This window comes from Myxocyprinus asiaticus, chromosome 19 (assembly GCF_019703515.2).
Source record: "Myxocyprinus asiaticus isolate MX2 ecotype Aquarium Trade chromosome 19, UBuf_Myxa_2, whole genome shotgun sequence".
NCBI lineage: Eukaryota > Metazoa > Chordata > Actinopteri > Cypriniformes > Catostomidae > Myxocyprinus > Myxocyprinus asiaticus.
This window is the reverse complement of record NC_059362.1, coordinates 1,553,122-1,574,332: the sequence shown is the minus strand read 5'-3', so window position 1 is coordinate 1,574,332 and position 21,211 is coordinate 1,553,122. Positions and strand designations below refer to the sequence as shown.

At 39.8% G+C, this 21,211-nt stretch overlaps 1 protein-coding gene across 4 annotated transcripts in view; it reads right to left on the bottom strand.

The window, feature by feature from the left end:
- rars2 (arginyl-tRNA synthetase 2, mitochondrial) overlaps window positions 1-21,211 on the bottom strand; it is a 42,701-nt gene that overhangs the window by 5,690 nt on the left and 15,800 nt on the right. For all 4 annotated transcript variants that reach the window (XM_051644851.1, XM_051644852.1, XM_051644854.1 and 1 more), the window contains 8 exons: window positions 19,877-19,983; window positions 19,642-19,737; window positions 19,469-19,529; window positions 19,312-19,388; window positions 17,580-17,704; window positions 3,496-3,563; window positions 3,122-3,231; window positions 2,648-2,743 (listed from right to left, as the gene is read on the bottom strand). In XM_051644851.1, the coding sequence (XP_051500811.1) occupies window positions 2,648-2,743; window positions 3,122-3,231; window positions 3,496-3,563; window positions 17,580-17,704; window positions 19,312-19,388; window positions 19,469-19,529; window positions 19,642-19,737; window positions 19,877-19,983 (740 nt within the window). The remainder of the gene's footprint in view (window positions 1-2,647; window positions 2,744-3,121; window positions 3,232-3,495; window positions 3,564-17,579; window positions 17,705-19,311; window positions 19,389-19,468; window positions 19,530-19,641; window positions 19,738-19,876; window positions 19,984-21,211) is intronic.

Sequence of the window (21,211 nt, the reverse complement as noted above, 5' to 3'; positions counted from 1 at the left end):
CAGCACACTGGAGGTTAAGTCGTTCACTAAATAGGGAGCAAGGGAGCATCCTATATCTCTCTATGCAGTTAAGTGCATTCACTCCTAAAATCTGATCAAAAGTTCAGTTTCAGGCTGCAGATGATGTTTGGATCACTCAACATGTTTGACAGACATGAGACAATCATAATCAGTACATAGATTCAGAATTTATAATGTATCATTTTATTTTAACATGGTTGGCAGTGATTGGATGATGCTGGACATTACTTTGAATCAGAATTATTTATGTTAATTTATGATGTTATGTCTGTAACATCTCAAAAACATGAATAATCAACACTCCTGGAAACATCAGACTTTCTATAGCTTGATATTATTTAAAATTTCACAACTTATTCCCGCTGTCCACATATGAGGACATCAATTTTTAGACTCTTATGGAGTTTTGTGTTCCTTGCCACAGTCACCTTAAGCTTGCTCACTGGAGGTCTAAATCTAAATATAATTATTTTCTATTATTTATTTTAAGGCACAAATTACAGTCATGTCTTTTTTTTTTAAACCGCACTATTATGACTCGAAGGCATTACTATATTACAGCTTTTGCTGTTAAAGCATAATTTCTGTAAAGCTGCTTTGAAATGATATGTGTTGTGAAAAGCGCTATACAAATAAAACTGACTTGATTTGACTTAGGAAAACTATCTGGTTATATATAATGTTTATTTCCATTTTACTGAACATACGTGTATCATTGGCCAACAATCCACAGCCATCCATTTTACAAATGAGTTTGATGAGTTCATCTGTCTGAAACAGATTTATTATAAAGGCTTTACTAAAGACACATGCTTTAGGCGGACGCTTTTGGAGCGTCTCACTTTGGTTGTGTTGCGTCATAAACAGCATTTTTAAGACACTGTGTCAAGTTAAACATAGTTTGAAACTTAGAAGAACACAGATTGAGATCCCTGCATTTGAATCGCTCTGTCCAGAACGCGTCCTCATCTTGTGCTGTCACTAGTGTCAAGCCTGAGTTTGGTTTGTTGTCTGTACAGCTGGGGTTTCGCTTACTACCCCCTGCTGAAAACAGGTGACACTTGAAGCTTGGATTGCTCTGATAGTGGGAATATTCCTTATTCAGGGATGTTACACAGATTTAAAATAAACCTTTTTTAGACTTGAATAAATGAAATTAGTACGGCATGTCCATACCAGATCATTTTAAAATTGTTTTATGTACCAACAGTATATCAACACATACAAATTAGAGGTCGACCGATATTGGATTTTGCTGATACAATAATGTGTTGGAAGAAAGACGATAACTGATAAATCGCCAGATAGTTTTAAAAATGTATCTATTAAATGTTAAATTATTTTTAATTTTTTTATTTACTGTGATGGGCAAAGACACAGAGGCAACAAGAAACCAAATTTCCAATGATAACCAGAAGGAAACAAAATGAAGATTTGGTGCATAATGCAGGACTTAACTATAAACAAGCTGAAAATACACCGGGGACTCGGAAGACTTGAACATCAGGAAATGTCTGTACTCCCAGTTGTTCACACAAACAGATAAGGGAAAATATGCACTCTTACAATCAACTACAACTTATTACTATATATATACACTGTAAAATAAACATTGTCATAAAACAAAAATAAGCAGTAATTAACTGATTTTGAATCGCACTGAAACCGCCGGAAACACTGTATCATGAGTTCCCTGCGAGCTTTGAGAATGTGCAACAGTGCCACGTCTTCACTTTGAAGTGTTGAGCATATACAGACTATAGATTTATTGAATTATCACAGCCTTCTGCAGTTTAATAATTACATTTGGCCATATCACGATTCCTGTTTTTCTGTCCCTAAATTTAAGATCTCTTTGAATAATAACCAAGACTTTTGCTATATCATTTAAGATATTTAAGACTTTTTAAGGACCCGCGGGAACCCTGTTATTACGGCCCGGGGATATGATTAATTGGATTAGTTTTTTAATGTATTAATCAGGCAGAATTAACATGTTAAATCAACAGCTCTACTAATTATATAAGAAATATTCATATAAAAATGTTGTAATATCATAGATACTGTAGTAAAAATATGTCACTGTCATATTTAACTCTGTTCATTATGAATATATTATTCTTGTTGTTAATATTATTAAAATTCTTTACATACCGTTGTTTTACTGGACTACAACAAAATGTCCATGACGCATATTATGTTTTTATTGTTGTAGTGTAATGATTCTTATTAGTTATAATTGTGTCCAAGAGCAGAAATAAAAAAAATACTTCTGCATATCAGTTAAACCATTAAACATAAGCACAAAAACAAAATGGGTAAATCTTCATTAATTCATACGCTCCTGTAAGCTCTCAATGGACATGTATTCCATGGCTTGTGATTAATTAGAACTTGATTTAATAGATCAAATTAGCCCTAAACATCAACAAAAATACATAGTTCTCGTCCTCATACCTCAGTATAATTTGATATCAGTAATCATATTGGTGGTGTTAATTGCCTCATCTCTCTGAAGCCATCAAAAAGCTCGCTGATGCTGCTGAATATGTGTAAATAGGCCAACACACTCTAGTCAAACCAGTTTAACTGGCTGGAATACTAATAAAGCACTGCTTGAACTCACCTGAGCAGGTGCTGAAGAATGGAAATACTTCTGTTGTCCAAGAGAGGTGAAACATCACAGAACGTGTACTTCTCATTCTCATGTCTTCTCAACAAACTATAGACGACAAACACACCTCTGTAAAACCTCTTGTAAAAACATCTAAGAGCAAGATGAATTGAAATGACCACACTTTACATATTATAAATCTTCTTTGAAGAAAAAGCTACACTTGTTAAGATGTATTTTAGTCTATGTCTGTTTATTTTGAAGCCATCTAAAGGCTAGTTGATGAAACAAACTTTTAGCAGATAAATGCATTTAAAATTCACCTTCTGGAAAATGGACCAAAACTTAACATCATCTTGCACTCAGGGGAGTACATGTATTTTTGCCCAGTAAATGCTGGTAGATGCCATTACTACACCATTCTGTTACACCCTTTATCTTTAATGATAACTTTATATTCATGTGTGTGTTTGTTTATCTTGATACCTGCAGAGTCTGGCGTGTGTGTACTGCAGAAATACACCCGTGTCCCCTTGAGCCTGCAGGACTTTGTCCCACTCAAATTTATAATCAGACATCAGAGGCCCTTTAAAGTCCTTAGACACATTCAATAAAAGATAGTACACTATTAGAGTCATCGGGCTGAGCAAGACTATAAAACACACCTTCATTCCTGCAGGACATTTACAGGGCATGACAGGACAGATTACAACAAATGTGTGACAAATGCAGCCAGTCAGGCATCTCTTTATGTAAGCACACATCTAGACGTCATCCAGACTGAGGAACAGGTTTACAGCTGGAGTGTGATGTGTTCCTGAATCACGTACAATAGAAAGTACAGCATGCTTTTAGAGTACCTGTATAATTAAAGCACTGATCCCAACCCTCTCTGCTGTTTGTTCTGGATCCTCTAGCACTTTTGAAGCTACAGAATAAACACAAAGAATGTAACCACATGAATGAAAAGAAAAATGAGATATCAAGAAGGTTGTGAGTAAAGAATTGAATTGAGAATACCTTTTAAATTTGAATTCAATTCCTGAATTTCAACTGACTTTGAAGTGAGGTAGCAATCAGGATGCAAAATTGTAATTTACCAAAGTTAAAGACAAAGTAAAATACTTTTGTCTTTGTGTCATCTTGGACTTACACTGACACCCAACAGCTTGGATGCAGCATCATTTAACATCAATAGTTTTCAGTTTCAGATGACATTGTAGAAATGTATTATTCACAGTCAGATTCACATGATTACTTTAATGAGTGAAAGTGTCCAATAACAGGACGTTACTGAGATGAAGTGAGTAGTATTCAGCTGGTCATTTGATTGTAACATGTAGAAGAAAACAGCTTTTATAAGGTTACTGATGGGAGTCTTCATTATAATGTGAGTGCTCATGATTTTATACATTTTTCTAAATTACTATTCATGTCTTTGAATTAAACTTTTTAATGAGTAAAAATTACTGAGTGCACCTTTAAGAAGAATTAAAATGGAATTACATTTTTAAAACCTCATATATCTGCTGCATTTTTAAATAATACTATAGTTTTAATTATTAATTGACTCAAATCATACACAGAAATATTACATTTATTAATAATAAATATTTGAAATGCTACCTGAAATTTAAATTTGTATTTATTTTGTATGTGTATTTAATTTGTATTAAATACAAATTTCTATAGGTGGCATCTCAAACAAAGGTATGCAAATCTGGGAAAATGCTCTTCCACTATGGTTCATAAAATAATTTAGGGAAGACTAGGTTTTTGAGTTAAAGTCCAATTACACAAATGAGTTTTTTCTCGCAGAGCTTTTTTTTGTTGGTTTTAAATACCTAAATTAGAATATTTTTGTGAATTTTATCCTCCAAACTAATTTGTCAATTTCATATATAGTTGTGGCCAAAAAATATCGGCACCCTTGGTAAATATGAGCAAATTTCTTTATTGTTTATCCTTTTGATTTTTCATTCACAATATTCACAAAAATCTAACCTTTAATTGAAGTAAAATAAGTATATTCCCATTCATATTTTACACCTGCATGACTAGGAACATGAAATTGTTCAGCCATGACTTCCTGTTTCACAGGGGTATAAATATGATTGATTAATCATCAATCACAGTGAGTTAGACCAAAGAATATCGTTCTGATGTGCGGCAAAAGGTTGCTGAGTTTCACAAAATGGGAAGTGGCTATAAGAAAATAGCCAAAGCATTGAAAATACCCATTTCCGAGGGGTCACGTGACGCCATGCGAGGAGCAGACGTGTGAGCGACAAGCTCTGTACACTTTGCTAGTTTTTTTTTTTTTTTTTTTTAAAGTATTTTCATGTTATAATCCGGTGAGATTCGATACACCCCGTTACATATTTATTCTTTGAGGTAAACATTGCAAAGAAGTCAAAATCCTCAGACTCTGGAGACATTAAAAGACACTTACGTGTTCAAGCTGAGGCCTCTGACGGGACTGCGAGCCGGGGACTCGATTTGGAAAGCTCATCGGGAGATGAAATTCAGCGTCAACTGTCCAACATCTCGGTGATGTTGACGAAGGTTGTTGCTGACTTGGAGGATCTCACTGTAATATGTCGATCGATTACGGCGATGGAAACAAAATTTTCTGAATTGGTCACAAGAGCGACAGAAGTTGAAAAATGTATCGATTATCTTGAGTCATCGGAAAAGGAATTATCTGCTAATCCGCCCGCATCCAAAACAGACTTGGAACACATTTTGGAAAAACTTGAATATTTCGAAAATATGAAAAAAAAAAACTGGAAATCGAGCGAGCTCACAGAGTCTCAGCTCGGATATCTGCTGAGGGAGACAGGCCCCGACCAATCCTGGCCAGATTTCTGAGATCATCCGATAAAGATCTTGTGTTTCACCAGGCGTGGAGCAAAGGGAAGCTTTCTCAGAAGAACCACAATATTTTCTTGTTCCTGGACTTTGCGAATTCGACCAGAGAGAAACGCGATCGTTCAAGGAATGTAAGAAACTTTTAAATCAATGGAAGATCGCTTTTGCACTGATGTTTCCGGCCAAACTGAGAACAGACACCAAGGATGGCAGCAAAGTATTTTTTTGCCCCAAAAAGGCACTGGCCTTCATACAAACTATGGGTGAGTAAACCATTGGGCGTGTCTTATGTGAGTGGATTGACTTGCTATTCAGTGTCTCGACTGTCCGAGGAAGCTGGGCGCCATTTTTGTTTCTTTTTGCATTGGCTCCGAATAGCGGCAGGAGTTTGTTTTGTGGCATGACACTCCAAGAAACATTTGCATTGACGGAAGAAAGCTTTTACACTGAAGTTCCCAGCCAGATTGAGAATGGATACTATGGATGAGTTTAACTGGCTGGAATACTGCAGTTTGTTTTGTTGAATAATACTCCTTTGGGTCAGCCTTGGATTAATCTGATCGTTCTTTGTGCTCGCGCCTCCTGTTGGCTGGAGTTTGTTTTTGTGGAGTATTTTTAAGGGAAATTGGAATGATTACGTCATCTGCTGCACTAATAACAACCGGCTCACTGAACAATTGTCTGTCTGTCCGAGGAAACTGAACAGCTTTATATCAGCTGGAGTTTGTTTTGTGGAGGAACACACCTTCAAGACAGTTTTGTGAATTAATCTACACATTCTTTGTGTTTATTCGGCCTATTGGCTGGAGTTTGTTTTACAAAGTATTTTCTGTTACGTAATTTTGCCTCACAAAACTTGAGCAATCTGACGGCAAAGTTGTCACGGGGGTTCTCGCATGCGTACATGGACTCTTTGAGTTTAGAGGGATTGACGCCGGTTGGCGCTGTCGTGCGCGGGGTTAATGCGCACGTTTTTCTTTTTTCTGTTTGTTTGTTCGGGGGGAAGTTCAGGGTTTGATTGTTGATTTGTGGGAAATGTGGTTTGTATAATCTTGCTTTTGACACACAATTTTTTTTTTTTTTATTACATCAATATGTCAATTGTTAATATGAATGGATCGTCTCTCTCCACATGGAATGTCAATGGGTTGGGGCACCCCATAAAAAGAAGGAAGGTTATTTCTTTTCTTAAGCGTAATAAATATGATATAGTGTTTCTTCAAGAAACACATCTTCTCTGCAGGAAGCTGAAAAAAATTGGGAAGATATGGGGTGGACATATTTTCTATAGTGCTGGCTCAAGTAAGAGCAGGGGGGTCAGTATATTGATAAATAAACAACTACAATTCAAATGTATCAAACAGATTAAAGATAAATTAGGGAGAGTCATTACTGTTTTAGCAGACATTCAGGGGCAAAGGTTGATTTTGGCTAATATTTACGCACCTAATGCTGATGGTCAAGGCTTTTTTATAGATCTTGAAGGGATGTTGCAAACCGCTAGCACCCCTCGTGATATAATATTGGGAGGAGACTTTAATCTTTTGATTGACTCAGTCCTTGATCATAGTGAAGCAAAAGTGTGCAAACCCCCTAGAGCAACACTGATGTGTAAAAATCTTGGTCTTACAGATATTTGGAGACTTTTGAACCCATCTGGTAGAGATGATACAATTTTTTCATCAGTTCATAAGATTTATTCTTCAATAGATTTTTTTTTAATATATCTAAATCCCTTATTTCATCTGTTGTTTACTGCTCAATTGAAAACATTTTAGTCTCAGATCACGCCCTGGTGAGTTTAGAGATGTTGCCACATACAGAGAAAAAGAAATCTTGTAGTTGCCGTTTTATTGTATCCCTTTTGCAAAATCCTGATTTCCAACAAATGTTAAAGACTGAAATCAGTGTTTATATGGAGACCAACTGGTCCTCAGTATCCTCTGTGGGCGTGGCTTGGGAGGCACTTAAGGCTGTTCATAGGGGTCGGATCATACAGTATGCCTCATTCATCAAAAAAATCCAAAGTACGAGAACTCGTGGAGTTGGAAGAGAATATTAAAAGTGCCGAGGCAGAGCTGAAGCACCGAATGTCGTCTGATGGCCTCAGAGAATTGACCCGACTGAAATATAGATATAATACTATTTTGTCACAGAAAGTGAAGTTTTGGTTGTTCAGGGCAAGACAGTCATACTTTGAGTCGGGGGACAAAGCAGGGAAGCTTCTGGCTATATATATAAAACAGAGAGAGTCTTTTTCTACCATTCCCTCAGTGAAATCTGCGGTGGTGAAATTTTTACCTCAGCCATTGATATTAATAATGCTTTTAAAGAGTTCTATCTTGATCTCTATAGTTCCACGTCTTCGTCTACTGATGAATATATTAGAACATTTGTGGAACAATTAGAACTTCCTCAATTGATGACTGAGCAAAAAAATTCTCTTGAATCTGAGATAACCTTGGAGGAGCTTGACGAGGAAATTAAGGCCTTGCCTTCAGGCAAAGCTCCGGGGCCAGATGGTTTTGCCGCTGAAATTTTTAAACAACGGAAAGCTTCCCCCAACTATGACACAAGCCCGGATCAGTCTGATCCTTAAAAAGGACAAAGATCCAAGCGAGTGTAAGAGTTACCGTCCAATTTCCCTGATCCAGCTAGATGTACAAATTTTGGCTAACCGATTAAGTAAAGTTATGACATCTCTTATACATATAGATCAGGTGGGGTTTATTAGGGGCCGCAGCTCGTCTGACAACATTAGGCGTTTCATCAATATCATGTGGTCAGTGGCAAATGATCAGACTCCGGTCGCTGCCATCTCACTTGACGCCGAAAAGGCGTTTGATATTAATACATCATGATGGTGCCATGGATGGCCGCCTCGGTGTGTAGCGCTTCAATTGTTTTGTTGTTTTTGTTTGTTTGTCCTGTGTTTAGTAATCTCCTCCAGTCAGTTTTACCAGAGACAAACTGCTGAACATTCGACAGCATACACCAGTCAATCTTTTCCCGGATTTTGAATATTCGGACGTTTTGTTTGACATTTTAGTCGGAGGCGCGGCTGTGTTATTTAAACGCACTATGAGACGCAGGCGAGGGAGACGAGCAGGTGCGCTGGTCAAGCTCCGATGGCATGGCTTCTGAACAGCGCTGCCGAGCATTCATCTAGCTAATCTCCGCTCTCTCCCTAACAAAACGGACGAACTACATCTCCTCACCAGCACAAACAAGGACTTTTCAACCTCTGCTGCCTTGTGCTTCACAGAAACCTGGCTGAGTGAAGCCATTCCGGACAACTCGTTCTGCCAGGCTTTCAGCTGTTCAGAGCGGATCGCATCGTGGAGTTAACGGGGAAAACGAGAGGCGGTGGAACATGCATTTACATCAATGAAAGTTGGTGTACAGATGTGTTGGGCCTCATGTATTCAGATAGAAGACAAAGGCAGGCCTAACACAGTCGTAAAAACCTAAATCAAGCCCCACATTCCAAGTCGTAAATTATACTGATAAAAATCGCGCCAAAATCAAACAAAGGGAGTCCAAAACAGACTACAAATCCCATGAAGCCTTGCTCACTAAAGGATCGAACTCTCAACTCCTATTGGATGAGGCACACAACAGAACGCACCTCAAACCATGACATCATCAGGAGTAGAAATACCTCTGAAATGCTTCCGGGATTTGCTTCCAGCAACTTTGTTTGCAGTGTGTAGACGCAGCTCATCGCTGCTCTCAGGTGCAACCTCGTGGCACAAGGAAGTAACGTCCGACTTGAAACTGTGGCCATACAATCTCCATCTCGCTGGACGAGTTGAGATTACTCTGTGTTCCACCGAACACTCTAACGGATCCGAAGGAGACTGCTGAGCAATCCTCATTTTCATCCGCTTGCCTGCAGAAGTGAAGAGATTAAAGATTTCTCTTCCATCTTCAATCAAGTCGACATTTCTGAGTTCTCTGCCAGCCCGCCGAGAATCAACAGCCATACCGCCCGCCGACAGAGCGAGGAAACGGCCTCCTGTCATCACCCGAGCCTTAAAGGAACCGGGTCGGAGTTAAAGGACGGAGGAAAACACATTCTACCTGTGTCCTCATGCAATTCAAGTAAGAGGTTTACGTCTGGACAGAGATAGAATATTATAGGGTGTTATTCTTGTGTTTCAAGGTTTTTGCTTGTACAGTTTACGGACCGCCATGTCCGCTCATTATTAATATTCATGGTATTAATTATCACAAATTTTTTTGCTGTATTGTGGTCCAACCAAATTGGACTGTTGTGCAATTTCGCCATCGCGGGTAAGACAGGTAAACTGAGTTCATCCATTAAAGAGTCAAAGTACGCGGGACTGTTTACAAGCCGTCCACCGCGTCTCTGAGCGATGAACTAACAGCTGCTTTCTCTCCCACGATCGCGAAATCGGCTTTAGGACCGTCACTTCTCTCTCTCTCTTGTACTAACCACACACACAAACACATGCACGCGACCCCTCACAAACATTCTGGCACACATTTTTGGCTCCTAGATAGCTTAATGCTAAAGCCCAGCTTTGTCCCTAAGCTATCGTACAAGCGGATACACGCGGTAACTGGTAGACACCATTGACTAGTTTCTCGCCGCCCCCATTCGCGGTCATATTCCCTGACCGGAAGTCTCGCATGACATACTCTCCACGAGAGTCATGTCCGCCATTTTGTGCGCGTCCCTCCTTACACACACACACACACTGTCACACACACACACCTTATGTGTTATAGGATTATTTTATTTCCATATCTAATCATGTCACTGTTTAGTTTGTAGTTGTAGGTCGGAGGTTTATTGACTGCATTGTATTAATTATTAATTGATATTACTGCATAAATAAACTTTGTTTATATTACAAAGAGAAATGTTTTGGTTTGTTTTGCATACGCCTGTGTCATGCTGACGGGATGTCAGTGCTCGGATTCAAACCTTCATTCATTATTTTTTTTCCCTAAAATCGATATTCTTCGGATGTCGATTTTCCTGAGAAAACAATCTAATATTGAGACTGTTTTACTATCTGGTTATTAGTCCCTGATTCCAGGGTGGTACCCCGCCAATATTAATCCTTATTAATATTCTATTGATTTTTGATAATTGATAATTATCTTTGATGATTGTTGAATTTGAATGATCAATAAGCTAGTGTTAATTTTAATTAATGTTTCATTGATGTTAACAATTAACGATTATCTTTGATAATTGTTGATTTAAAGGATTAAAAAAAGCTAACACTGATTCTCATCAATGTTCTATTGATTTTAATAATTAATAATTATCTTTGATAATTATTAATTATTGCTAATAACCAAACCCACTCCTAAACGTAGCGCACTAGATTTTCTGGAGCCCCATATGAGGTTTTAATGAGTTAGATTCAATTAATTAATTTAAATATGAATTAATAACTAAAGAAATAATTATTATTTCTGATAGTAACACTGATCTAAACAACCAGTAAAGCCCTACAGATGTAACAACGTTAAAGAGGATGTGCTGTCCTAATTTGGAAGGGCTCTTTATTAACTGTAAGCCTTTCTACTCACCGCGGGAGTTTTCCTCGTTTATTCTGGTGAGTGTGTATATCGCGCCAAACACGTGTTTGAACACAGCGCTGCAACAGCTGGCTGATCAGATCACAGACACGGAACAACAATACCCGGACACAGTTATTATTATTCTTGGAGATTTTAACAAAGCAAACCTCACACGTGAACTGCCCAAATACAAACAGCACATTACATGCCCAACCAGAGACAGAAATATACTGGATCACTGCTACACAACAATAAAGGATACATATCGCTCTGTTCCTAGAGCAGCTTTGGGACTATCTGATCACTGTCTGGTTCATCTTCTTCCAACCTACAGACAGAAATTAAAATCTGCTAAACCTGTATTAAGGACTGTAAAGAGATGGACCAATGAAGCAGAGTGGGAACTACAAGCCTGCTTTGACTGCACTGATTGGAGTGTTTTTGAGAATGCAGACACCAATCTGGACGAGCCCACAGATACTGTTACATCATATATCAGTTTTTGTGAGGATATGTGCATTCCTACTAGGACTTATTTAACATTTAACAATGACAAACCATGGTTTACAGAGGAACACATGCAGCTTCGTCAGGCCAAAGAGGATGCTTACAGACTTGGGGATAAAGTCTTGTACAATCAGGCCAGGAACACACTGAATAAGGGAATCAGAGTGGCTAAAAGGAGATACTCTGAGAAGCTGAAAAACAAGTTTTCAGCTAACGACCTTGCATCAGTGTGGAGTGGCTTGAAACAACTTACGAATTACAGGACTCCTGCCCCCAACCCTATGGTGGATCAACAACTGGCTGACGACCTGAATGTGTTCTACTGTAGATTTGAAAGACCCAATCTCACACCCCACACCCACTCTGACCTTCACTTCACACAAAAACCAACACCTCCTTCAACCCCCCTCCTCCCCCCTCCTGCTACTCAACCTGCACTTAAGATCTGTGAAGATGATGTGAGCCGCGGCTTTCGACAACAAAGAATAAGGAAAGCACAGGGCCCAGATGGCGTTTCACCTGCATGTTTTAGATCATGTGCTAACCAGCTGGCCCCCATCTTCACACAGATCTTCAATTGATCACTAGAGCAGTGTGAAGTCCCATGCTGCTTCAAACGTTCCACTATCATCCCCATCCCAAAGAAACCAAAAATCACAGGACTTAATGACTACAAACCTGTCGCCCTGACGTCTGTGGTCATGAAATCATTTGAGAGACTGGTGTTGGCCCACCTGAAGAACATCACTAGACCCTTTCTAAATCCCCTTCAATTTGCTTATCAAGCAAACAGGTCTGTGGATGATGCAGTCAACATGGGATTGCATCATATCCTGCAACATCTGGACAGACCAGGGACATATGCAAGGATCCTTTTTGTGGACTTCAGTTCGACTTTCAACACCATCATCCCAGCTATACTCCAGAATAAATTACACCAACTCTCTGTTCCCATGTCTATCTGTCAGTGGATTACCAGCTTTCTGACAGACAGGCAGCAGCTTGTGAGACAGGGGAAACTCACTTCCAGCACCTGTACAATCAGCACTGGTGCCCCCCAGGGACGTGTGCTCTCCCCACTACTCTTCTCCCTCTACACCAATGACTGCATCGCCAAGGACCCCTCTGTCAAGCTCCTGAAGTTTGCAGATGACACCACTGTCATCGGCCTCATCCGAGATGACGATGAGTCTGCATACAGAAGGGAGGTTGAACAGCTGGCTGTCTGGTGCAGTCAAAACAACCTGGAGCTGAACACACTCAAAACGGTGGAGATGATTGTGGACTTTAGGAGGAACACCCCAACACTGTCCCCCCTCACCATTCTAAACAGCACTGTGGCAGGTTCTTGGGCACTACCATCTCACAGGACCTGAAGTGGGAGACCCACATTGACTCTATTGTGAAAAAGGCCAAGCAGAGGTTGTACTTCCTTCACCAGCTGAGGAAATTCAACCTGCCACAGGCGCTGATGATACAGTTCTACTCAGCGGTCATTGAGTCTGTCCTCTGCACTTCAGTAACTGTCTGGTTTGGTTCAGCTATGAAATCAGACATCAGAAGACTACAAAGGACAGTTCGGACTGCTGAGAGGATTATTGGTTGCCCCCTGCCCCCCCTTCAAGAACTATACACTTCCAGAGTGAGGAAAAAGGCTGGAAAAATCACTCTGGACCCCACTCACCCTGCGCACTACCTTTTTGAACTGTTGCCTTCTGGCCGACGCTTCAGAGCTCTGAGCACCAGAACCGTCAGGCACAGGAACAGTTTTTTCCCCTCAGTCTATCCATCTCATGAACAGTTAAATTGCCCATTGAGTAATAACTATGTGCAGTACACAGTTTAGTCTTCTTATATTTATCCAACACATCCAACCTCTTCTGCCATTTCAATCCTCTGAGGAAAAAAAAAACAAAAAAAAAACATTTGCACTGTACATAACAGATTTGTATTTACACTGTTCATAACAGATTGTATTAGATTTGCACTACCCATGTGTATGTGTGCATGTACGTATGTATGTGTGTGTCTATACGTATGTGTATAATTATTTTTTATTTTTTTATTATTATCTATGTCTTGCTGCTGTTTTTGAATTGTTTTTGTATTGTTGTACACTGGAAGCTCCTGTCACCAAGACAAATTCCTTGTATGTGTAAGCATACTTGGCAATAAAGCTCATTCTGATTCTGATTCTGATATGGTAGAATGGGATAATCTTTTTAAGATTTTTGAAATATACGGGTTCGGGAGTACATTTATTGGTTGGATTAAGTTACTTTATAGACACCCTGTAGCAGCGGTATAAACAAATGGATTAATTTCAGATTATTTTACTTTGAATAGGGCACTCGTCAGGGTTGCCCTCTTTCCCCATTATTGTTCTGTCTTGCCCTGGAACCATTAGCAGCCATGATAAGAAGGGAAGATGATTTTCCAGGGGTGGTTGTGGGAGGTGTGGCGCATAAGCTTCTGCTTTACGCAGATGATATTTTATTATTTGTCTCTGACCCTACTAGATCTATGCCTTGCCTCTACAGAATTATTAATTCCTTTTCTAAGTTTTCATGATACAAAGTCAATTGGTCTAAAGCCGAAGCTTTGGCTTTGACAGCATACTGCCCAGCAACAGCTTTCCAGCCGGGTGCTTTCCAGTGGCCCAAACAGGGCATTAAATATTTGGGCATTTTATTCCCAGCAAAACTGTGTGATTTATTTAGAGTTCATTTTGATCCCTAATAAAAAGGTTTTCGAGCGATGTGGGCAGGTGGGCTTCATTACATTTATCTATGATCGGGAAAGTTAATGTTATTCAAATGAATTGTATTCCAAAATACAACTACCTGCTACAGTCTCTCCCTATAGATGTCCCCCTCTCTTATTTCAAGCAATTTGACAACATAGCGAAGTCCTTCATTTGGAATGGTAAGCATCCCAAATTACATTTCAGTAAGTTACATAAGCCGTTTGACAAAGGTGGGATAGGCCTACCCAAGATTTTATTTTATTATTATGCATTTGGTCTCAGACATTTGGCTCATTGGTCGCTTCCACCTGAGAAAGCCCCTCCCTGGTTCTGTATTGAACAGGAAGTTTTTGCCCCATTTCACCATTGCAGAGCCTTTCTATCAAATTAATCGGAGAAGTTAAGTTACATCCCGTTATCTCGCATTTGAACTCGGTATGGACAAAGGTGTCCAGTGTGTTTAATTCAGACATTTATTTAAATGTTGCCTCGAGCATATGGCTGAATCCCAAATTATGCATCAACAAGTCCCCTTTTTACTGGTCAGAATTGATTGGGAGGGGGGTTACTACACTCGGTGACCTATATGAGAGTGGAGTGCTGAGATCCTTTAAAATTTGGAACAACTTTTTGGGATTCTATAAGTATTTACAGTTGCGCCACCTGATTTGTATTGTTTTTGGGAGTGGTTTACACCCCCCTTAAACGGCAGATACTCTGGGAGTGGTGATTACTGCTTTCGGAAAAGGTCATCGGTGTATTACTCCCTGTTAATTCAGAGTCTGGGGGACGGAGCTTCAGCTTCTCTTGAGAGATTGTGGGAGAAGGATCTTGGCTTGGTATTGGAGGAGGGAGTGTGGGCTAGGATTCTAAAAAATGTCAAATCTGCATCTAAAGATGAAAGGGTTCGCCTTATGCAATTCAAGATTTTACATAGAGTCTATTGGACCCCTTCTAGATTGTATAGGCTTGGTCTTAAAGACACATCCACCTGCTGGCGATGTTAATCAGAAGATGGAGACACAACCCATGTTTTTTGGGGGTGTCGTAAGATTCAAGAATTTTGGCTGAAGGTGCAAAGTTTTGTGTGTGATGTGTTGGGCACTCAGGTCTCGTTCTGCCCCAGACTCTGTATTTTGGGAGATGGGGAGGTCATGGATTTGGAGGATAAGTACATGAAGGACTGGGTTTTGACCAGTGTGATGATTGGTAGGCAGGTTATTTTGAGGAGTTGGAAGTCAGATGGAGCACCCTCCTTTCCGGAGTGGTGCGCGGAGATGGGGAGGGTGGCTGCCTTCGAGGAGGGGTCGAGCAGAAGGATGGGAGTTAGGGATTGTTATAATAAGAAATGGGGCAATTACCTAGCATTTTTGGGGGAATCTCGAGGAGGGGCGGTGGAGGGAGTAATTTAGAGTTCTTTTTGTTTTTGTTTTTTATTATACTTGATTATTGTATTATTTTATTTTATTTGTTTTGTTTTTTTGTGTGTGTGTGTCTATATTCTTTGACCACAGGGGTGTTCGTGGGGGGGTTAGGGTGGGGTGGGAGTTTGGTAGGGGGAGGGGATATGGTAGGGGTTTAATGTTTAAAGTGATTGATTCATTATATATATATATATATATATATATATATATATATATGTTGTTTTTTTTGTGTGTGTGTGTGTTAATTTATGAATCAATAAAAATGTTAATAAAAAAAAAATAAATAAAAAAAAATAAAAAGCCCATTTCCACCATCAGGGCAATAATTAACAAGTTCCAATCAACTGGAGATCTTAAGAATTGGCCTGGAAGAGGAAGTGTGTCTATACTGACTCCACGCATGCCGAGGAGGATGGTTCAAGTGGACAAAGAATCTCCTAGGATCACAGCTGAAGAATTGCAAAAATTAGTTGGGTCTTGGGGTCAGAAAGTCTCCAAAACTACAATCAGACTACATCACCACAAGCTGTTTGGGAGGGTTTCAAGAAAAAAAGCCTCTGCTCTCATCCAACAACAAACTCAAGCGTCTTCAGTTTGCCAGACACTACTGGAACTTCAAATGGTGGTCAGAAAAATCAGAAATAGAGCTTTTGGCAGCAAACACCAGAGATGGGTTTGGCGCACACAGAGAGGTAGCCATATGGAAAAGTACCCCATGCCCACGGTTAAATATGGCGGATACACGGCATCATGGACTCAAATACCAACAGATACTAAATCTGCCTCTGCCAGAAAGTTTAAAATGAGCCATGGTTGGAACTTCCAGCAGGACAATGATCCAAAACAATCATCAAAAACAACACAAAATCAAGGTTCTGCCATGGTCATCCCAAAAGGGTGCCAATAATTGTGCCACACATATATTTGACAAAAATATTTATTTTTTGATAAAACGTGTTGTGTTTGCAATTGTTGATATCCATAGAGGTTAGATTTTTATAAATATTGTGAATGAAAGATCAAAAGGATAAACAATAAAGACATATTTTTTACAGCCTTCTTTGCTTATATTTACCAAGGGTGCCAATATTTTTGGCCACAACTGTATGTGTTCTAGCTGTTGGCTAAACAAGTAAACATTGTACATTATAAAATACATTCAGACAAGAAAGGAGATTATTACCAAAAGTTTGAACTCAGGACAAGGGTATTTTTCAAAAATGTCAGGTCGAGGCAAGTTATCACATTTTTATTTTATGTATTTTAAATGTCATAAATTTACACCATTTTATTTATTTATTTGTATGTTACCTTTTCCATTGTTACATGAATGGCCGCTTTGTGCTTCCCAATTGTTTTACTTTTAACATGTGACTGAAAAGCCTGTAGGAGGGTGTAGTTTTAGACAAAAGTGTAGATTTTGTCTTGGTGGTGATGGTGTTAGGGTGAGCAGCTTACATGAAAAAAACTTTAAACAGAACTCCTGAGAAGTGATCTGGTCTTGCTTTTTTTTTGTTCCAAAATCAAAACCAAGTTAAGATGTTTAATCTGTGTTAATTCTCAGTCAAAATAATGATAAAATCATTTAGATTTGATTGCAAAACTTCCTGTTTTTTTTGTTTGTTTTTTTTTTTACATGCAATTCAGTCAATTCCTTTTCCCCAGCATTCCAATTCAATATCCTGTACGGTGTGGCCAATTTAATTAAAAGTCCAACTCATTAAGCTAATTCCAACACTGGAGAATAAAAGTATACAAAACCTCTATGGACTTAATTGATGATGCTCTTGAAAACAGTCTCTTGATATGTTGGTGTGATGTTAGTGTTTCTCACTTGTGGACTGTCTCATGTTGTTGAGCATCCTGTTTCGCACTTCCTCCAGCACGTCCTCCAGGAACAGCACTTCTCCACGCCGCGTACTCATGCCCTGAACCAGCCCGAACGCTACGTGATGACACCTGCCACACACACAAATACACAATCTTAAAAACAGACACGTGAGATAATGCAGCAGGGACACATGATATCTGCTGCTAACGGCCAACAGAGTAAAATAAGTAGCTGCCCAAATCGTTTTCTCCGAGGGACTAATTGGTAATGTGTCCTTTTTGCAGTTTACAATGTGTATAATGCATGATTCGGACATACAAAGGCAAAACGCAGTAACTATGCCAACACTGAAACTGAGAAAATGGCATTCAGCTATGTTTTGCACAGAGGGGGAAGAGAAGGAAACCGGGACCTATCAATGAGTCTTTTGCTGACCGGCAAGATGAGGCAAACCGACTTGAATTGTAATTTTAATAAACATCATCTAATATTGCTGCACTGCTCAGCTCACAGCCGCTAGAGGGCGCCGCTCGCTCACGCAGTGCTGACTAAAGCGCTGAATGCAGACTGTTTTATAAAACAGAGCCTTTTGTGGTTTAGTAATCCCACCATGCTATATCGTGATGTATCTTAATTCAATCAACTGAGCAGCCTTAATGGATATCATACCGATGTCTCAGTGGTCAAAGTTTGCAGATTTCACAGCGTTTTGGATGTTTTTCCCCTCATCATGCAAGTGCCACTTTTACTACTGTCACATCTGTAATGCTGTTTTTTCCTCTAAATATTACATGTTCACGGAGTGCCAACCCTTCAATATTCTGTGGCTATTATTATTTCTGATTTGTGCATTTAAATTCACAGAGTTTTTACAGAGTGGGTGATCTCCAAATAAGTGGGATAAGCAGGATCTACCATTCGATATGCGTTAAACGATTTGAATGCACTTCGGGGAGGCTTCAGATGGTTCTTTCCATCCATGGCGTGCATTAAGTTTAACGCACACCTAGCTGTGAATTATCCCTTACATATATACTATATCAGCTATTTTTCCATGACTTCCATGACTTCCATCATGGCTGATCCAGTCAGATTTTAGTATTCGTAACTATCTGTTTTATAATTATAATCTTGTCCTTTTTAATGTATTTAACTGAAGCTTTTAATGATGTGAATATTTAAGTGTGAAATTGTGTTTGACAGATTTCGGCAGGTTTCTAAGGATTTAAATACATTAACAAGACAATGCCAGGAAGTGCTAGTAAGAACAGGAGATTACACACAATAGTGGAAGTTGTTTAGTTAGTAGGTGTGTTCAAATTCCAAGAGTACATTTTTTTTTTATTATTGTGAACACTTGTCATGAAGGTATATTTTGAAAAGGTGTGTCTTCTTCCTAAAATAAATATAACTACTGAATCTGTGTTTGTGAAACAATAATAACGTTTATGGAGTCAGACAGGCAGTGAAAACAGTAGTCTCGTGAAATTAACAAACAGCCTGTACAAAGATATCTTTGCTGGAGTCACGGGATTTGATGGATGCAGCTGAAACAGGTGAATCTTGTCAGGTGATTGGACTGGAGGTTGATTTCTGCACATTTCTGTCATCTGCACAATTGATGCTTTCGTGCAATTATTGAAATAGGGTCTTTTAGTACTGTCAGTCGATTAAAGTATTAAGGGAGTAAATAGAGTGTGAGTGTGTGTGTGTGTGTGTGTGTGTGTGTGTATACCTCTCTGCCCACTGGTGTCCCATGGCTAACAGGATGTGAAAGAGCTGCTGGAAATGGACGGACTGACTCTTATCTGTCTAAATGAGGACATGAGGAGTGAGTGAAAGCAGAAAGTGAATGAGTCACATGCTTCAGCAGGGATTTTAATCAGTCTTACCACATAGATCATCTCATCAAAGCCAAACCTCTCCTTTCTGTCCAACGCTGCTGCGATGTCTCTGAAATTACATGGAAAAGGTTTTGAGAAAGGGACCATGTGCTTCAAACCTCCAAACAACAGGAGACACTTCTTTAAACATAATATATAACTGCTATGCTCTAGTTACACACCTGGTGATGTACAGAGACGTCCCATCACTGCGCACTAATGTTGCGTAGGATGACATATCACCTACCCCAGACATGTCTACCACACCTGTGCCCTTCCTGTTCATCAACCAATCACAATCAGAGATCAATACTACTATCATACTCAGTTACCAATGTGTACATTATTACCAAATCCCAGTTCAGCACATATTCAGTGTTAAATGGTCACATGAGAGAATGAGAGACGATAACGTACTCAGTGGTCTTTAACAGGTGTTTGCTCATCAGATCCTCCAGAACATTGTGTGTTTGACTCTGATGGAAAGACTCTCCAGAATAATGATCAAAGTGAACTCCTAACCGCTGAGAGAAGACAAACACTGTCAGACGCTCTTCACAGCAATACGAAAAACATCTCAAATCAAGCCTCCTGACTGTAAATATCCTAGAAACTCTCATAACAGAAAGTAAGTTGTAAGTTACAACAACTTACACCGATGAGCCAAAACATTATGACCACTCACAGGTGAAGCGAATAATGTTGATCATCTCCTAGCAAGGCCACATGTAAAAGTTTTGGGTAGATTAGATGGTAAGCGAACAATCAGTTCTCATAGCGTGTTGAATGCTGAGAAAGACCTGAGTGACTTTGACAAGGGCCAAATTGTTATGGCCAAACGACTGGGTCAGAGCATCTCTGGAACGGCAAGGCTTGTGGGGTGCTCCTGGTCAGCAGTGGCGATTACCTACCAACAGTGGTTCAAGAAGGGACAACCACAAACCGGCCACAGGGTGTTGGGCACCCAAGGCTCATCGATGCACAAGGGCAACGAAGGCTATCCCGTCTGGTCCAAACTGACAGAAGGTCTACTGTGGCACAAATCACAAACATTTTTAATGATGGTTACAGGAGGAATGTGTCACAACACGCAGTGCATCACACCTGCAGCATATGGGGCTGCGTAGCCGCAGACTGTTCAGAGTGCCCATGATGTCGAAAGCACCTACAATGGGCACACAAGCTTCGGAACTGGACCTTGGAGCAGTGGAAGAAGGTCACCTGGTCCAGTGAGTACCCTGGGAAACCCTGGGTCCAGCCATTCATGTGGACGTCAATTTGACACGTGCCACCTAACTAAACAGGTACACCCCTTCATGGCAATGGTATTCCCTGATGGCAGTGGCCTCTTTCAGCAGGATAATGCGCCCTACCACACTGTACACATTGTTCGGGAATGGTTTGAAGAACATAATGAGGAGTTCAAGGTGTTGCCCTAGCCTCTAAATTCCCCAGATCTCAATCCAATTGAGCATCTGTGGGATGTGGTGGACCAACAAGTCCGAACTATGGTGGCTCCACGTCACAACTTACAGGACTTGAAGGATCTTCTGCTAATGTCTTGGTGCCAGATACCACAGGACACCTTCAGGGGTCTTGTAGAGTCCATGCCTCGGCAGTTCAGTGCTGTTTTGGCAGCATGCGGAGGACCAACAGCATATTAGGCAGGTGGTCATAATGTTTTGGCTCATCAGTGTATTTCACACACAAAAAGGTAAGCCAATACAATTTCAAAGTCTTAAAGGTACAATG